Source organism: Equus asinus, chromosome 10 (assembly GCF_041296235.1).
Source record: "Equus asinus isolate D_3611 breed Donkey chromosome 10, EquAss-T2T_v2, whole genome shotgun sequence".
NCBI classification, from domain to species: domain Eukaryota; kingdom Metazoa; phylum Chordata; class Mammalia; order Perissodactyla; family Equidae; genus Equus; species Equus asinus.
The window spans coordinates 108,219,435-108,238,482 of record NC_091799.1 but is presented as its reverse complement, the minus strand read 5'-3'; the positions used below and the strand labels follow the sequence as shown (position 1 = coordinate 108,238,482).

At 62.0% G+C, this 19,048-nt stretch overlaps 1 protein-coding gene across 10 annotated transcripts in view; it reads left to right on the top strand.

Moving 5' to 3' along the window:
• The first annotated feature begins 10,691 nt into the window (after window positions 1-10,691).
• NKD2 (NKD inhibitor of WNT signaling pathway 2) overlaps window positions 10,692-19,048 on the top strand; it is a 37,229-nt gene continuing 28,872 nt past the window's right edge. For 6 of the 10 annotated variants that reach the window (XM_044779520.2, XM_044779517.2, XM_044779519.2 and 3 more), the window contains exons 1-3: window positions 10,696-10,951; window positions 11,041-11,076; window positions 11,365-11,465. In XM_044779520.2, coding sequence (XP_044635455.1) covers window positions 10,927-10,951; window positions 11,041-11,076; window positions 11,365-11,465 — 162 coding nt within the window. In that variant the 5' untranslated portion in view covers window positions 10,696-10,926. Of the gene's footprint in view, window positions 10,952-11,040; window positions 11,077-11,364; window positions 11,466-19,048 lie in introns of all 10 variants that reach the window. The other 4 variants (XM_070519900.1, XM_044779521.2, XM_070519901.1 and 1 more) reach the window with 4 other exon arrangements.

The following is a 19,048-nucleotide window of genomic DNA, read 5'->3' as shown; positions in this document are numbered from 1 at the left end:
ATGTGGCCCTCGGGCCGTGGGCAGAGCCGTGGACATGGACCGCAGTCAAAGTGAACGCATCCCTGGGCCCTGGGTTCATGGGCGCACAGGCAGTTGTTCTCACACTCAGCTTCCTCGGGGCCACCCAGGTGCCCTCACTGTCTGGGATTCTCAGCAGCAAAGTCCCCAGGAGGGCGGGGCAGGGTCGTGTCGTGGCCCTCGCAGCACAAGCATCTGGGAACTCAGCCCCCGCGCACGTCCGCGGGTGGGGCCCAGCGGTCGTGTGTGAGTGCTCACCGTTTACCTCTGCGGCTTCCAGAGACACGCTGCGCTCTCTAAACACGCGAGGGTGAAATCCAACACCAGTGGCCCGGCATTCCAGGCTTTCCTCCCCCGCTGGCCAGACTTTCTGTGTCCATACCGTTCCGGTAGGGTCTTCCAGCAGCCACACCAGCAGCAGGGGCAGGCCGCTGGCTGACCAGCCAAAGCAGAGCCCTTCCCCACGGTGACATCGAGGTCGATGCAAAAGGATTCTTCTGTACAGACTGTAAGCACCCAAGACGACCCTGGACAGACCAGCCGAGCGGGATGTGCCGTCTGCATGGGCTCGCAAGGCCCTGCAACACCGCTGCGTTGACCGCACGTCCACCTCAGTCGTGGCACCAAGGTCACGCCCCACAAATCCCGTAATAGACTGGAGCCCAGCCCAAAGGGTGACGGAGGGAAGCACTCTACAGCCAGTCTTTCCCCCCAGATTCCAACTCGGGCGGCCCGCTGCCCCAGCCCTACCTCGGCCGCCGGGCTGGCCCCTTCCTCTGCCGGAACCCAGTGTGTCACTGCAGCGCACCCCATGGTGCCAGAATCTCAGGCTGCTGGCTGTAGGACTGGGCGCAGGAGTGCTTGGCCTGGGCCTCATTCCCGGCCGGGAAGAGCAGGGTCCGTGGCGGGGGGCGCATGAGCCCACGGGAGGACCGGCCCCTCGTGCTGTGGGAAGGACGACGACCCGCTGTGCCCCCACTGAGGCCTGTGGGCTGACCACCCTGGCAGCACAGAGCTGAGTGAGGCCTCTGCCCAGACAGTGTGGACGGCCAGCCAGGAGTGAAGGGGTGAGTGTGGCGGGGGCCCCGGGGGTGGGGCGCCACTGTAGTCTGCCCGCCAGAGGCGCCTTCTTGAGTCACATGCTGGGGCCCAGTGGGGAGCAGCCACTCTTAACGACCTCACGATGGGCCATTTAGCGTGGGAATCCCAGCACGAGAGGCAGCGTGGGCCTCTGAGAGGAGACGAAGCACAAGAACCGGCTCCCTAAACAGTGGGCTCCTCCCACGGCCGCCCTTCAGAGGGCCTGCACGTCCCCAAGGAGAGCCCCAGAGGGCACGGGGCAGGGGGGCGTCCACTCGCCCCAGGGCAGGGTCGCAGCTCACCCAAGCTAGATGAGGGGCCTAGGGCGATGGTGTCCACCTCGACTAAATTAACTCTCCAGACACTGGACACGATCTCGCAAGAGTCCTGCTGAGAAACCACAGGCTGCAATGAAGACTCAGGGCAGCTGGAGCCCAGCTCAAGACTCTGGCCCTCTGCCCCCTCCTGTCTCGAGTCTGCCCTGGAAATGGCCAGCAGGATTCTCCTCCCTGAGGTGGGAGGTTGTCAGGTCCAGCTTAGAGCCGGGGCCTCAGGACTCCCCTCGGAGCCGGGGGTGGACAAAGCTCTCTGGCCGCCTGGCTGGGCCTGGTCACTGCTGAGGACACTAGAGCGCCCAGGTCCCTCTCACCCACAAAACTCTGCTAGGTAGGGGGACGGTGGGCCATGCCCCTGAGCCCACCCACCCACGCCCAGCCCCCATCAGCACCCGCCCAGTCGCCCGCTGTGCCGTCCTCCTCTGACCCAGGCGTGATCACCTGGTGCCGCTAGAGGCTAACTCCCCCGAGAAGTCTGTGGGCTGCTGTCCTCTGCCACGGGCCTTGTCTGGAGCTGGGAGGGGATGCGGAGGCGGGGGCTGCCTGCGGCCCAGCTGACTCTGCGGTGCTCCCACCAGGGTGTGGGAAGCGCCAGGTTTTCCTTCTGCTCCTCAAGGTTCCCCCGACAATCTACCGAACGCCTGGGTCAAGCCCACTTCTCCAGCCCTCGGCTGTGTCCTGGGGACCCTGGGATGTCGCTCAACAAGTTAGCAGTTTTCACGAGTAACAGAGCGTTTCCAGTAGGATGTTGATCACAGCACAGAATTCAGAGGTGAGGACACCTCCTCCCAGGAGACCCAAAGGCCCGGGAGAGAAGGGGGTGGCCCTCAGCCCCCGGAGGAAAAGGCTGCCCACTTCAGGGTGAATGCTGGAGACAAACAGGCTCCCGTCTGCTGGTCCCAGGCATGTCCTCCGCTCCCTAAACAAACAGGGTCTCACCCCAGCTCCTCCCACATCTGGAGGCAGCGGGGACCCAAAGGTTGGGGGAGAAGATGGCGGGGAGGCGAGGAGGGGTCAGGCCAGCTTTCTCACCCTCCAGCCCGACCTCTGTGTGGCAGCCTCCTGCCTCTGGGCTCCTGCTGGAGCTGAGCTGACCTTTGAGGATTTGGGAAGCCAGGACCCCTCCCTCCCGCTGAGCCTAACTGAGCCCCTCCCTCCTCTGCAAGGATCCTTTGTGGGATCAAAGAACTGGTGGCCCCATTCCCTCAGCGAGGGCTGGGGGCACTGTGGGTCTGGGCGTGTCCCCTCTGTCCTCCAGCACCCATGTCCAGAGGGTCCATGTGGCCTCTCCGAGGCCCCCAGCTCCATCCTCTGGTTGGTTCCAGGCACTGGCTTTGCTGTTCTCCCCACAGCTCAGCTGCCAAGTCTCCCTCTCTGGTCTCCCCCAGGGGATCTGACCACCTTGCCTCGTCCAGGGCCGGCTTCTGCCCAGTTCCCTGGCTGCCTAACCAGCCTCCTGACTGTGCCAGCCCACTCCCTCTGCATGCTGCTCCCCCTCTAGAACCTTCAGTGCCTCCCCCTTACCCACCTGTCACAAGCCCAGACTCTGCAGCCTCACAACGACCTCGTGTGCATTTTGTCTCAAGTCTGTGCAGTCCACGGCCCGCCCACCCTCGGCTGGAGCAGTGGCCTGGACCAAAGATCTCCTCCTTCCGGACTGGGGTTCTACGACGCCTCCAGCCAGGGTCCAGCTGCCTCCTCCCTGAAGCCTTCCCCCCGCCCCAGCCTGACTCCTCCCCCAGCTCCTGCCGGGACAGGTGTTCATGGGCCCCCACTATGCGGGGCGGTGTTCGGCCCCCCACAAGTCACCTCACCAGATCGTTTTGGGCAGATGCCGTCCCCACCTCCCGGCACACCCTGGGAGCTCGTTGTCTCTCCACAGAGCCTCCCTCCACTGTTCCCACTGATCCATCTACACGAATGCTGAGAATTAGGTGTGTTCTTTCGGGGAGAGGGGGCTCCCTAAACATAAATGTGCATGAAGGATTTGCACAGATATTTCTCTGAAAGCAACACTGGTCCAGAGACTGGTGAGAAAAGCACATGGTGACCGCACGGCGGCCACATCATGACGGCACCATGGATGCAAACATGATGCTCGCTGTACTGGCAGACGGCAAGGAGAGGCCGCCCCAGAGCATGAACGTGGGGACCCAGGGACGGCGACCTGGCTTGCCCTGCCAGTTGGAATGACAGAGGGGATGAGGCCACATTCTGCCGTAAGCATCACCATAGGCTTGAGGCCAGAGCTTGACAGAACATGCGAACGAGCAGCTCTGCGGAGCCCTGGAACTGGTGGCCCAGTTCTAGAAGGATCTCTCACCTGGAGGGACAGACAGAGTGGGGAGAGTTCAGCAGGCATGGGGCGCGAGGGGGCCGCTGCATCCCAGGGCAGCCCTTTAGAATGCAATAGCGGGCACCCTGGGTGGAGGAGCTGGGTGGGGTCTGGGTTCAGCAGAGGAGCCTGTCCATCGGCCCCCACCCCCCAGGGGTCGAGCCCCCGAGGCGCACGGGGTGAGGGCAGGCAGCATGGCACCCCATCCACCCACCCCCCCGCCCCACGGAAGCAGCACAGTGTGCTCCTGCGGATCCTGTCTGGAAGGAATCTGGGGGTGGCTTCTTGTTTGTGTCCCCGTGTCTTCAGACGGAACGGGCCCCTTCCTACCCCACGGCGTCCAGGGAAAAGTCAGCACTCAGTTAAAGTCACGCCCAGTGGCACTGAGTTTGCTCTTGGTCAGATTTCTGGCATTGCTGCCAGACAACGCGTGTTATAAACCGAGACGGTAAGGGTGCGACACTGAAGAGCAAGCTGTAGGGTCTTTACTTGGAGGGTCCTCCTTTGAATGGGGCTATCGCTACACAATTGTGAGCAGGGCAGGGACTTGCTGTTCCCAGTTCGTGCCCTCCGGCCGGGGAGCCAAGGCCGGCTGGGCAAGGGGCTTCTCTCAGGAGCCTGGGCTTGGCTGGGAGTCTGGCTGCCAACCCTCGAGCCTGCAGGATTGGGAGGCAGTGGAGGGCAGCCCCGGGCTTGGCGCTCTGCTGGTGACCGTGACAGACGGCACTCGGCTTGAACCAGCTTCCCTGGAGCGACCTACGGCCTGGGCCCAGATGGGTGGACGCAGCCTTGGCCTCACAGGGCACTGTGGGCACCGTTGCCCGATCCCTGTGTCCACCGGGACCCAGTGCTTTGGTGGGGAGGCCGGGAAAGCCCGCCATCAGGACTGGGCCTGGCACAATTATAAGATATAATTGTTAGTGTCCTTTTATGGAGAAAAGGGGCCTGCGAAGGCCACAGTGCCCAGGGCCTATGGGTTCCCCAGGCCCTGCAGACCCCTGGTCCAGGTTGGTGAGTCCAAGAGCTGATGGATGCCCTCTGAGGAGGGGCCTTGCATGATGGACAAGTGGACACCTTGTTTTCCAAGCTGCCAGTCCAGCCTCTCCTTGCTGAGCTCAAGCAGTGAGTACACCCTGAAATCTGGGAGTCGGGGACCCACAGTGAGGGCCCCATCCCAGAGCACCTCTCTCCTCTCAGGCCCCATCCAGCTGGAGACACGGGAAAGCCAGACACTCAGGATATCCTGTGACACTGTGTGCACAACGCAGGCCACGCAAAGGTGCACACAGACCCCCACAGCCGAGCGGAGCCGCATGCGCATCGCTGAGCCGTGTGCTCTAAGGCTGTCTCCTCCGGTCTGTGGGAGGCTCACGGGAAGCCTGAGCTGAGGGCCATCTAGGGGCCCCTGGTCTCTTGATGGAGTCCTGGGCAGCCCAGCAGAGAGGGGACCAGTGTCTCACCTGGGCCAGGAGGACAGAGGTGTGTGCCCAGGGAGCAGGGCCATGGCCACAGCCTCGCCCAGTGAAGACGAGGCGTCCAGGCCAGATGAGCTCCTCTGGGGTCTGTGGTGTGAGCGCCACTCAACGCACCCCTGGATGAAGGACCCAGGCTCGTAGCACACGTGCGTAAGGACTCTGTGGCTCCCAGGTGTCGGGATGGGTGGGCAGGCTTTCCACAGATGCTCCTGCTCAGGTGCCTGGACAAGGGGTGAAGCTTGTGCTCTTGCTGGGACCGAGCACCGAGCCTCGGGAGGGGACGTGCGTGCCAGGAGGAGCAGCCTTTACCAGAGGGAATGAGGTGCAGACCCCTCAGAGCCCAGGGGCCTTTCCAAGGAGCAGGTGGGGGGCCCCAGGCTGAGGTGATGATGCCACCAGACAGAGAGCAACCAGGATGTAGGAATAGTGAGCAAAGAGCAGCCTGTGGCCGGACCCAGCCCCTCTGCACTGTCTCCAAGAAATCAGGCTGAGGACCCGGGCACCACTGAGGTCTGCCCGGGACCTAGGCCTGGGGGCAAAGGGAGAGCTGGGGCCCTGTCTGCTGCCCACATGGCATGCACACCATCCTCCTGTCCCCTCGTTTCAGGGATCTGTCTCCCAGCCGAGGACAGCCTGGGATAGCAGGGGTGTGGGGGGCAGTGGCCATTCTCTGGAAACTTCAATCCGTACCCTGTCTTTGCAGCCACTCTGGGCCACCTGGCAGCCTTGCTCCATGAGGCTAGGAAACCATGGCCCACTCCATGTCCACCACAGGACCAAGTAGAAGATGCAGGACATTGCAAGTAAGCCAGCCTTTCCTCCTGACCTATTCAAAGACGACTCTGGATTTGGGGTCCATAGTCCTGGGCACAGTGACGCCTCTGTCCCGGCTGGGACCCTTAATTTGGACTCTGTGATGGTGATAGCCATTGTCCGCATCAGTCTGGCATGTCCCGCTTCTGCCATCACCCTCCCAAGCACAAGGTGGACACTGACCAGGTGGCCACTATTGCCCCGTCTTCCTGCCCTGCACATGGGCCTTTTCCCGGGACCCTCCCAGCAGGAGCAGGTGGGCCCTCCCTGCTTCTTTCACAGTTGCTGGGTGTGGGTGGGATTGCCCTGAGCTGAGGTGGCTGTGTCCACACCTATGGAGGAAATCCAGAGTCATCTGGCAGAGAAGGTCCCAGAGTTTCCTAGGGGTGTGTCCCACCTCTGCTCGTTTGTGGTTCTGTTTTGTGGCCCTGTTTGGGGCCCAGCGAGTCTGAGTTGAGTTTCTTGCAGTCAAGAATTCCCAGCACCAATAACCTCGAGGGACTTCGCACAATGACTGGCTGTGCCCTACCTCCTGGCTACAGCCATGTGGGCAGAAAGACAAAAATTAAGACCCAAAGAATTCAGAGGTACGCCACCAAAAGCACAAACAAAAAAAGACAAAATAGATAAACTGGACTTCAAAATGGAAAACTGCTGTCCTTCAAACAACACCATCAGAAAGTGAAAAGACAAGCCACAGAACAGGGGAAAAATATTTGCAAATCATGTATCTAATAAGGAACTTGTATCCATAATAAATAAAGAACTTTTACTTCTCCACAGTAAAAAGGGCAAAGAGGGTCTGGCCCCGTGGCCGAGTGGTTAAATTGGCACCCTCTGCTCCGGCCGCCTAGGGTTTTGCCGGTTCAGATCCTGGGTGCAGACCTGGCACCGCTCATCAGGCCATGCTGAGGCGGCGTCCCACACAGCACAACCAGAAGGACCCACAACTTGAATATATAGCTATGTACTGGGGGGCTTTGGGGAGAAGAAGAGAAAAAAAGGGCAAAGATTTGAAAAGACATTTCTCCAAGGAAGATATGCAAATGGCCAATAAGCACATGAAAAGATGCTGACAGCTTTACCATAAGGGAAACGCAAACCCAAACCACAACACGCCACATACACTGCGTCACACTCACCAGGATGGCTAGAATCAAAAAGTCATAGTAACAAGTATTGGCGAGGGTGTGGAGAAATCAGGGCCTTCCTCCCAGCTGGCGAGACTGTGAATCATGCAGCCTCTGTGGGAAGCACTGGACCCGAGGGAGGTAGCTCCTCATGAGGTTAAACAGAGTGACCACGTGACCCAGCAATTCCACCCCAGGCATGCACCCAGGAGAACTGGAAACATGTCCACGTGAGGCTTGTGCACGAGTGTCCGTAGCAGCTCGTTCACAATAGCCAAAAGGTGGAGGAAACAACCCAGATGTCTACCAGCAGATGACGGATACACAAAACAGCGTCTACCCACACAATGGAACGTTATTCAGGCATGGAAAGCAATGAAGGTCTGACACACGCTACAACACGCATGAACCTCAGACATACTCCGCTGAGTGAAAGAAGCCAGACACAAAAGGGCACACGTCACACAATTCCGTTCACATGAAACATCCAGAACAGGCAACCCATGGAGACAGCAGGCAGAGAGTGGCCCCTGGGGGCTGGGGGTTGAGGGGAAGATTGGCGGGAGCTGAAGGATAATGAATTTCTTTCTGGGGTGATGGAAATGTTCTAAAACGGACTGCTGATGGTTGCACATCTCTGTGAATATACTAAAAACCATTGAATTGTGCCCTTTAAGTGGGTGAGCTGTAGGCTGTGTGAATTACGTGTCAATACAGCTGTTAAAGAATAAACTTAAGCACCACCAGAGGCACTCACAGCTGGAATATCCAACTATGTGCTGGGGGGCTTTGGGGAGAAAAAGCAGAAAAAGAAAATTGGTAACCGTTGTTAGCTCAGGTGATAATCTTTAAAAAAAAAAAAAAAAGAAGAGGAAGAAAGTTAAAAGCTTTGCCAGGTCGTCCAGGCCAAAGTTGAACAGGCAAGAAGTTTCTGCTTTACAGTCCTGCTGCTGAGCTCTGAGTAACAAGGTAGGTGTGATGACAGACGCCAACCAGAGCAGGGCCCAGGCTCAGGAGTGGCCCAGGGCAGGCCAACCTGGGGGTATGGAAGGGCGCTGGATTGGTTCCGGGGCACCCGCACCCAACCTGCCTTCGCAGACACCTGCCTGCCCTCTCCAGCCTCGTAACTTCTGCCTTCAGCAAAGAGCAGAGCCTCAGCCAGAAGGAAGGAGACTTGACACTCCCGACAGCACACCTGGCCCTGCGTCCAGCCAGCCACCGCCGGTGGAGTGTGGGGCTGCCGGCTTCCCAACGTCCGTGCCAGTGAGCATGCAGGCGTCATCGCACAGCTCAGCTCATACAGGTTGCAAGCCTGCCCTTGAGCTGGGGCATGGAGCTGGGGGTCAACACAACGCACTGGAAGTCTTTAATTGCGAAGCTGTGACTTTGCATAATGCACAGTAGGATTATCATTACTGTTGTCACAGGCACATCAACAGGACACAGGACACCACAGAAGAGGACAGATGGCTACCTTCTAAATTGGGGGTTGAAGGCTGTGTGGGGTGAGGTTAGTGGACGGCAGAGAGGACGGCTGGCAGAGCCTGGGAGGGTCGCCAAGGGAGAGGGGCCTCGACTCAGGCCCTGGGCCTGCCTGCCACGTGGAAGGCGCTGTCACCAGGGTCGGAGCCTGGGCCGCTGCAGGCTCAGTGAGGCCCCTGCCTCCCGGTGCTAGGTGCTAGGACGTCTGCTTGCCCAGAGTGGCCCACTTGGCAGCTGGACCTTCAGCTGGGGACCCTCAGGGATTGTGGGAGAGCTCACAGGCGAGGCTGCCCACTGCACAGTTCACGCGCCTTGTGCTCACGCCCATGTGTACGGTTCCAGGCTGACAGTCGGTGCAGGGGTCTGCCTGGACCAGGAGCAGGACTCCAGCTCAATCTCTGACCAGCTGTGCACCTGCGGGAATGGCGTGGCGCTTGGGGCTGCTGTAAAGTGGGGTGACAGCAGCAGCTGTGACTAAGTGCCCTGAGAATTGGATGGATGACACTTGTGGATTGTCCCCCAGCCTTGACTGGAGGTCAGGGTGAAAGGTAGGGAGGGTCAAGGCAGCTGGGGCTGCAGCGGTGAGCTGGGGATGCCAAGCTCCATCGAGGAGGTAGGCCAGGCCTGGGCATATGAGTGACCTCAGCCATGGCAGCCCACCTCCAGAGCTCCGAGCCAGCACTGGGCCATGGTGGGGTCATCCATGGAGACTGGAGATGTGGGAGTGACCACGTGGTCACGGACACCTGCTGAGGTGAAACCACAGTGGGTAATACAGATGCTCGCTGGGCATGAGGTTCAGGTGAAGTGAGGGGAGAAGTCGGGCGAGAGTGGCAAGCTGGGGTCTAGGGAGGTGGAGAAGAGGGCGAGGACGGTGGTCCTGCAGGGCTAGGGCTTGCACTGAGGGAGGGGTCTCCAGGGCAGCTGCCTGGGCTTGGGGAAGGAGGCCGAGCTGAGGGAAGGTGCCCGTTGGCCCTGCCCCTCACCTGCAGGCGGCCCAGTGCAGGTGGCCAGGCCCGAGCTCCCGGGGGTGGCTGATCCCTGGCCCCCCTGCTCAGGACGCCAGCAAAGGCCCTGCTCCAGGCAAAGCCAAGGAGAGAGGGCATGAGGCATGTCCAGCCTGCACCACTGCTGGTCCGTCCTTGACTAATGTGGAGTGGAAAGAGGCTGGAGCTGGACCTTTGAGGAGGAAGCCAGCCTGTCCACACCAGCCAGGCCAGGACTGGGAGTTGGTCCTGCCTGGAGACACCCTCTCCCGCCACTTCTCCCTCAGAAGCTCATTCTCTCGGGGACTACGGACCAGGCTTTGGATGCTACACAGAGTGAAGAGTACAGGACACTGGGCTGGAAATAAAAGGGGCGTGGAGCTTAACACCCAACATCTCCCAACTGGGCAACTTCCAGGGCAGAATCGGGAGCAGGTGTGGCCGGTGGCAGCTGGATCTGGGCAGGAGCCGGCCAGTGTGTGCCTGGTGGCGCCTGGCAAGTGAGGGAGCAGCGAAGTGGTGGCCACGAGGATGCCTGCACGCTGTGCCCGTCAGGGCCTAGGGCCAGTGGGTCTAAACTCCAGGCGATGCCTCTGTCCTCTGCACCTGCCTGCCGCCAGCTTACTGCAGGACTCGCCGCCACCAGCAGCCACCGGGGGTGCAGGCTGTGTATGTAAAGTCCTCGGCGGTGCCCCAGGGTCCTCTCCTGAAAAGGGAGGGGCTCTCGGCCTCCCCTAGAATTGGGGATCCCTGCACCGGGGATGGCTTAGGGGGAGGTCAGGGCTGTCTGCAGAAAGGGTGAGCACAGAACCGCAGGGTCCATTGCGGCCCCTGACCACCTCACAGGCGGCTTGTCCCGAGTCCTCGCCGCTGACGGACGCCGTCCCCCCACGACCTGGATTTGCTCTCGTCCCGCCCCGCCGCAGGGCCAGGCCCTGGGCGGGCTCCCCGGAGGCGGCGCGCCCGCGGGAGGTGGGCGGGGGTCTGGGGGCTGCGCTACGGGCGGCGGCCGCCGGGGGCGCTGCGGGGGCCGCGGTTAAAGCCCGGGCGCGAGCGCGCGCGCTCAGAGGGAGTCCAGCCGCTGCTGTCGCCGCAGTCGCCGAGCCCTCCGGGCCCTGCGGTCCTGGCCTCCCGACCCCGGCTCCCCGCCCTCCCGCCGCTCCGGCCGGTGCATGCGGCCCCCGCGGATGCCCGGCCGCGGCCCCCAGACCCGCACCTGAGCGCGGCGCGGGGCGCGGGCAGACGGGCGCGCGGGGGCCCCGGGGCGGCGACATGGGGAAGTTCCAGTCCAAGCACGGTGAGCTGCGGCCGGGCGGGCGGGCGGCGGGCGGACGGTGGGCGCGGCCACTCACTGTCCCTTCCTCTCCCCGCGCCCTCGGGCCGCAGCCGCTGCAGCCTCCAAGCGGAGAGAGAGCCCCGAAGGTGAGCGGGCGGGCGGCGGGGCGCGGGGCTGCCCAGCCGGGACGCGAGCCCAGAGCGCCGCGCGCATCCTGCTCCGGAGCCCTCGGGGGACACTGCGCTGGGTCTCCGGGCGCGCGCAGGCTCCCCCCAACCCCGCCCCGCCCGGCTGCCTTGCGCCCCGGCCGCGCCGAGATGGGGTGGGCGCGCCAGGCGGCGGGACTCGGCCAGGGCGCAGCGCCCGCGGGCCTCACGCGCGTCTCCTTCCCTCCTCGGTGCCCGTTTCCCGCGCGTCCGCTCGGCGGGCCGCAGGGGACAGCGTCGTGGTGTCCGCGTTCGCGAGTGGCCGCAAAGGCACGGAGGAGGTGGAGCGGCACGGCGGCGGCGTGGAGCACCGCGCGCGGGACAAGCAGGTAGGCGCGGGGGGTGCGGGGCCAAGGGACGCGGGTGCCGCAGTTGTGCCCGCTGGCGCGGACCCGGGACCAAGAAGGCGCAGGCCACAGGCGGAGATGGCCGTGCAGGAGTGACACCCACTGGGCGGAGAGAGCCTGTCCAGCCCGGGCCTCGATGTCCCAGGCGGGGGTCCTGTGTCAGGCCTCCACATCTGATGCTGGAGGCTGTTGCCTGATTCGGTTTGGCATCGGTCACTGGCACAGCAAAGATGGCCGGAGTACATGCCTCCCATGTGCGGGTGGGTGACCAACGGCCTGAGGGAGGCTCATGGGAAAGGCCGGCTCCAGATGGACAGCCGGCCACCCAGACTGCAGGGGCTGCCCCGGGGGCCTGGGTCCCACTCAGGCAGAGGTCGTCCCTGAGTGTGGATTTGGAAGGTGCTGCTTCCAGAAGCAGAGAGCTGCCGAAGCTCTGGCCCCAGGGGGCTTTGGGTAAACTAGAGCGGCTTGTGTTGGCCAAGCAGGAGAAAGCAGTGGGTGAGTGGTGGTGGTATTGGTGTGAATGCATCCGTGTAGATGGCCACACCAATGCTGAGACCCCCCACTCGTGCACTGCCGCCCGCCCCCCCAGAGTCCCCTGACACGGTGCACCAGCTCACTGGTCCTCAGCTCCCTTTTTGGAAGTTCATTGCTCTGGCCAGTTGATAGTGAAACGTTCTGGGTGTTTCTGTGAACGCTTGTGGGAGTTCGTCCTGAGGAGGGGCCCAGATGTGCCCCGAAATCCAGTACATTCTCGAGTTACAGTTCATGCTTTCTGGGAGTGAAGTCTTAACCCCACAGCTGTAAAGGTGGGAAATGCATCTTCTTGGTTCAGCACAGTCAGGCTGGATGGACGTGTGCTCCTCGGTCCTCGGGACCAGGGCCAGACCGCCCAGGGAGCAGCCAAGGCCCATCTCCCTCCTTTCTGCCGACGCTGTCTGCCCCACGGAGGTGGGAGTGCGGACAAGGGGTTGGTGCCTCTTTGCAGCTTGGTTCTCCTGTGTGTAAATTTGGGACTGGCTGGAGCCTGGGGTGGGCGTCGGTGTCGTGGTCAAGGGCTTAGGCTGGCCCCTGTTCCGTCTGCTGTCCAGCCTGGGGGCCTTCTGCCTGGGACATGGGCACGCTGGACCTGGCACTGTCCACCCAGTTCTTGGAATGCTCGGGCGAGTGCAGGCATTCGTGCAGGACGTGGCTGTGATGTAGTGGGTTCCGTCACCCCAGCGGGGCTTCCCCGGACTGTGGGGCTGCCCTAGAAGACCGTCTCGGGAAGGACGTGCTCCTGTGTTGCTGTGAGGTTGCAGAGCTGGGAGTGTGACGGCCTTTTAGGCCCATGCATTCCACAGTCTTGGGACATTTTTAAAAGCCTGGTGTAGGGTTTGGCTTGGGTTGTTCCCTCTGTGTTTTGCCCTCTGCGGTAGTCAGACGCGTGTCCCCCGAAATCCATATGTTGAAACCCAACCCAGGGCGATGGTGCTGGGGGCGGGGCCTTGGGAGGTGATGCAGTCATGGGGGTGGAGCCTCAGGATGGGATCAGGGCCCTCATAGGAGGAGGCCAAAAGGGACATCCCCGCCCCTCTGAAACATGACGTCACAGCTAGGAGGCACCATCTGTGGATCAGAAAGGGCCTCGCAGACACCGACTCTGCCTGAACCCTGATCTCGGACTCCAGCCTCCAGCCCTGTGGGAAATAAATGTCTGCTGTGTGTGAGCCACACGGGCTATGGTGTTTGTCACAGCAGCCGGGATGGACTGGATAACCTCACGTCAGAAAGAAAAGTCCTTTCTTACCTAACACCAAGATGTGGAGAGAGCCAAATCTCGAAGGACAAGTGGTCCTTCGGTAAAGGCATCTCAGCTGGAAGACAACGGCACGGCTTTTTCCGTGTTCCCCTTCGGCCGTGGGAGCCTCTGCAATTTAGACCCACTGCCCAGGGCCCGACCCAGCACAGCGCACAGCCGTGATTGCGGCTCCCTCGCTGGCCTGGCGTCACTGGGCACACACTGGGCGGCTCCTGCCTGGGCCCAGCTGTCCTGGCCGCCCCTGCTCCCAGTTCTGCCCTGGAAGTTGCTCAGTCAGGGGACGTTTGGGTATTGAGCCCCACATCCCTCCTATTTGCAGTATCCTGTCCCCTTTCTCTGTGTAGTGTCCAGAGCTCCATCCTTCGTCCGTGTTCTCCCAGGTGATGTCCCCAAGGAAGGCCAGCACAGCCAGTGACATCTGACAGGCCAGCGAGGGGACATGCTCCTCCCTTGTTCACTTCTGTGCAGGTCACCTGGGGTGCACTGTGTGGCCACAAGAACTGTGGCAGATGCCCTTGTGGAAATGAAGTGCACGTCCACGAACTCCCCACCACAAAATAAAGGAAATGGGGTTGGTTTGTCCATTAGTTGTTACTGAGCCACGTTGGCTCCTGGTGCCCACTTTGTGCACATCTAAGAAAAACTCACAAATAGCATTTCCAGCAGGTGGGCCGCCCGCGTCACCGTCTAGGATAGTCTTCCCTGTCAGTTCTGAGGAATGCTGCAATTTGGTCTCAGCAGGACCTGCATCGCTTCATCACTGAGGTCCACCAAAGGGCCAGGGTGCTGTGGCGTGCGGGCAAGAGGGACACGGACGATCTGGGGAGGGCACTAGCTGAGGTCGTCTGTGCATCGAAATTATGAGAGGCAACAGGTGGCAGCACCAGCAGCACTTGGCACTCCTGTTTCTAAACGGAGAACCAGCCACGCAGCAGAAGGGTCACAGCAAGGCTCTGTGGAGACACGGTCGTCCCTGTCCTGGAAACACTCCTTTCCCTGCAGGTGGTCGCTCACCACCTGCCTGCCCATCTGTAGTTTCCCCAACACTCCCTGAACCTGGCGGGAAAAGTCCAGGAGACAAGAATCACCACTAACAACTGAAATTTTGTTGTGACGTGAACACAGATTTCCATTAAGCAAGGCTGGAAGAGGGGCGTTCCAGCTCACTCTGGAGGGGGCGTTTTAACTGAGACTCGAGACGCGAGTGTGTGAGTGGAGGAGGCCTCGGGGGCGCGGGCCAGGGCTGCTGCCTGGGACTCGGGAGCCATCCGCGGAACATGCAGCCGCTCAGCCCCCGGGCTGTGTGACTGCCGCTGGGCAGGGCTCTGCCCGTCCTGTCTCGGGCAGACCTCAGCGTCAAGGGTCCACTCACAGTACCACATGCGTCTGCACGGCAGTTTCATGGGCACTGACACATTGCACCTGTTCCCACAGAGGCGCCTCACAGGGAGTCGAGGGGCGAGCCCTGAGGATCCCCCCAACACTGAGAGACTCTCCTCTGGGCAGGCCGTCTGGCTCCCAGCAAACTCCATCTGCCCAAGGCGTGGCCTTGCCCACAGGTGGGCTCTGGTTGCTTCTGGAATCTGGGGGCTCAGCCCCACGGTTTGATGCCTTCCGACTTGTTAGAATTCCCTGGAGCTGGTCCCAGGGCTCGGAGCCCTCGTGTCCCTGCAGCAGGCCGTCCTCCGGCCGCAGTGGGGGTGGGCTGCTCCTCCCCTCCCCTGGCAGCTCAGGAGCCGCCGCTCGCCTGCCCAGCTGCCCACCACACGGCCAGAGGACATGGTGACATGGGACTGACGCGTCTGTCAGTGGAGCAGTTCAGACGTCAACTCTGTGGCTTCGTGTGGAAATTCCTGGGAAATTCCTGTGGCTTCCCACACGGTCTGGACGCCACCCTGTCCACAGTCAATGCGGAGAGCCATGGTGCCGGCAGTAAACAGGCATTTGCAGGAGACGCTGGAGAGGACAGCGTGGGTGTCCTGAGACGAGGAGGCGTGGACGCCCGGCTCCTCCCAGCCGTCGGGCCACAGGCCTCGTGGAGGGCACGGCGTCATCTGTATGACTTTCAACAGGATGGGTGGACCAGTGGACAGATAGTGGGCAGGCACTCCGGCCACAGTGCAGCTGTGCAGGCTGACCCTCAGTCTTCCATGACCCGTGTTCTGGCATGGCCGTGACCTCGTGGGGTCCCAGCTGTGTCTGGCGTCTGGACGTCAGGGCTGGGAGCTCATCCCTTTCTTTTGGGGGCCCACTGTGCACCCAGCCCTGGGGTACTAGCAGGCGCATCTCTGCCCCCAGACCAGCACAAACAAGCACAGAGGCCGGGGGCTCACAGGGATGCAGGGCGCTGATGACAGGCCTGGGGGCCCAGGCTCGCCGGGCACCAGGGGACCCTCCCCAAGGTTGGGTGGCATCAGCCCCTCAGCCCCACTGTGCCCCTGGACCCCACATGACCTAAGGATGGGCTGGGGGCCCCAGCTCATCCACGTCTGAGGAGCCACCAGGCACTTTGTGGGAAACACTGCTGGAGCGGGGAGACGGGCCCAGCCCGGGGGCCCTGTGGGATCTGGCTGCGCTGAGTGTTTCTGGGGTGAGCAGCTGAAGTTCTCATTTCCTCACCTGGAAATGGGGACGGGTGCTTCTGTGGCAGGACTTGCCGGAGAAGGGGTCCTCTGTGCTCTCCTGACGGCCGCCACTCGGTGGGGGATGCAGGGGGCTGGGGTCATCTGTGGACTTGCAACCAATGGCGTCAGACTCCTGGGGGTGCTAAGGGCCACCCTGACCAGGCGCCCCTGGAGGGCTGTGTGGCTACTGTGGGTGCTTGGCCCGGGGGCAGAGTGTACCCCTCATTCCCTTGGCTGCAGGCACCCTTGTGTCCACCAGGGGAGGCCTGTGGCCAGCACCCCGACCTCGGGGCTGGGGAGCATGTTGGTTCCTGGGGCTGCTGTGACCACGTGCCACCAAGTGTGGGCCCAAAACAGCAGCTCTTTCTTCTCTCTTGGGCCCAGGGGCAGGAAGTCTTTATCGAGGGCTATGCTCTCTTCAAAGGCTCTGTGAAGGGTCCCCCCACGTCTTCCAGCTCCTGGGGCTCCAGGCGTCCCTGGGCTCGCAGTCCACCTCTGCCTCCGTCTTCACGTGGCCTCTCCCCATGTCTGTCTCTCAGGGCCCACCCTAAATCCAGTGGGACCTCATCCTAACGAATCATGTCTGCAAAGACCTGATTTCCAAAAAAGGGCACGTTTGAGGTCTGGGTGGATGTGGATTTGGGGGAACACTTCAGCCCAGGGCATTACCCGTGAAAACGTAAACTCGAAATATTCTCCATTTTCCACTTTGGCACAAAAGGGACGTGAATAACGAACGTGGTCAGCAAAGGTCTTCTGTCGAGGTTGGCGTGGGCTCCACATTAATGCTTTGATCTTAAATCCTTATTTTGAGGCCCACCCCCGGCAGTGTCCACGTTGGGTGACAGTTAAAGTTGCTCAACTTTAATATTTGTTGACCTAAGAGCGTGTCTCTCGACTTGAGTTCTCTGCTCAGGAAAACCGAGGCGTCGCCCAGCCCTGAATGCAGACAGCCCTCCAGGGTGTCGAGGGGCTCTTGCTGAGGCCATGGAGCTCGAGGGCCCTGCTCCGCAAGCCACAGCATCTGCTCCCAGTCGGGTCAGTTTACGGTTCTGTGGGGTCCTGGCCTGGAAGGGAGGGCGCTGAGGGCCGGGTCCTCACAGCCAGCCCACTTGCCCTGCTCAGCACCCATCTGCCCCGCTCGCCTCCCTGGGCCCCCCACCCCCGGCCACCCTTGGCCTCCCTGGCCCCGCTTGGCCCCCTCAGCCCCACTCGCCCGGCTGGGCCCGTCTCGGCCCCCCTCAGCCCCTCTCAGTCCCCCCCCGGCCCCTCTCAGCCCCCCCAGCCCCGCTCACCCTCCTTGGCCCCTCTCGGCCAGCTTTTAAGCAGCTTAGGGCTGATTTAAGTGCATAGAATATCTGGCTTGAGAAGAAATGCTCAGGGGTCCACTTCAGACTGAGGAAGCCCCTCCTCCCAGGCGGGTCCTGAAGGGGCTACATGTCACTCCGTGTGCAGTGTCCCCAGATGTGAAGGGGACTTCGCACCCCGGCTGTCTTCTGGGTCCCTCCTCGTAGCAAAGTTCAGGCAGGAGGGAGCCACCTGCGCCCTGTGGGAACAGGGTGGGCTGCAAGCTCGCCGGCTCCTCCTCCACAGAGGAACTCATCCTCTGCCTGTCACACCCACGTCCGTCCCTTCGAAAACCCTGCCACCTCGGACTCTCATTCAGAGCCAGCTGTTTCCACCAGCTCCCCCTCCACGTGCCTGTTCCTCACCCTGCCCCTCTCCCCACCTTGCTTCTCTCTTCCCTCCACCTCTGAGGGGTCTTTGGAACAGAAGGCCGATCCCAGCACCTCCTCGGATTGAAAGTCCAGGAGGCCGATACCCTTCGCCCCGTGGCTTGCCCCTGAACCTCCCCAGACGGCACCCACTCTGCTCCTGCCTCCTCGCTGGTCCTGCCCCAGGGCCTTTGCACATGCTGCTCCTCTGCCCAGAGGCCCAGCCCCCACAGCCCTGCTCGCTGCCTCCCCACCTCCTGGTGTCTGCTCACACCTCACTGCTCCAGAGGTACACAAGGTAAGAGCGACCCCATCCTTGCACCAGACGCCTCACCGGGTGCAGCAGCAACCATGGGGTAGAGCTCACCATGCAGTCCTGGAGGAGACAACAGAACTCAGCACTGGCCTGGGTCAGGACGGCCTCGCTGGACCGCCTCTCTGCTGAGAGCCCGAGTGGTTGGACGCAGGGTTTCGTGGGGACCTCACCCACTCCCACCGTGAATCGCCCATGGCCGGGCTTGTGCACCTCGACCGCCTTCGTGTTGGTGGAACATTGGCAGGGCGCCACTGGCAGCCTCTGGCTGATGTGAGACAGACAGGGTCCATTCCATCCTGTCCGCCGCGCTCGCTGCAATTGGCTGATGGAGATGGCCGGCCCTCGGCAGCTCAAGGCGAAGGATTTGTTTTCCTCTCGTTCTGCAGCGTCTTCCAGGGAAATCATAACTGGTTTTGAGCTCAGAGGAGCGAAAAGGCATATTTAACACGAAGTTCCAGCTGGAGACGACTGTAGCACAGCCGCCCCAGGGTCTTGATGGACGTGAATTCAGGGCCTGCTGCGCCTGAGCCCCTGGTCGCCTGGCCGGGACTTGCCAGTTAATTAGAAAAGTGGCCGTCATTGCCGCCAGCTCTGGTGAGATGAGGCCACAGGCCGCTGTCCTGGGCTCTCCCGTCAGCGGACAGCACGACCCTCCGGGGCTGCACCCTGCCTGTAGCCGCCCGGGTCTCAGGTCTCACGTCGACATCCCTCTGTGGCTCCGCTCCTCACATGAGCTCACGGGCAGGCGAGGCCCCTGCACGTCCTCTGTGATTTCTGAGGTTAGAGACCTGACTTCGTCGTGCTCCCTGGAAGGACCTCTCTAGTGGCCGGGCACTGACCCCAGGACCCATGGCATGTCTCCACCCGCCCGGGGACCTGGGGCGTCCGGCCCTCCTGGGTCGGCGTTTGGGCCTCCAGCCTCTCCCCGCCGTGCCCGTGGCCTGAGGCTGCTCTCCTCACCGCAGACCCTGGGGGGCAGCTGCCCACCCGCCATGCTCAGTGCCCTCCCAGGGCCATGTGGACTCCAGGGCCGAGCTCTGCCTGCGTCGGCACCACCGCTGTGCCCACAGCCTTGGCGCCTGAGCCTCCATCCTGCCGCTCGATAGGAG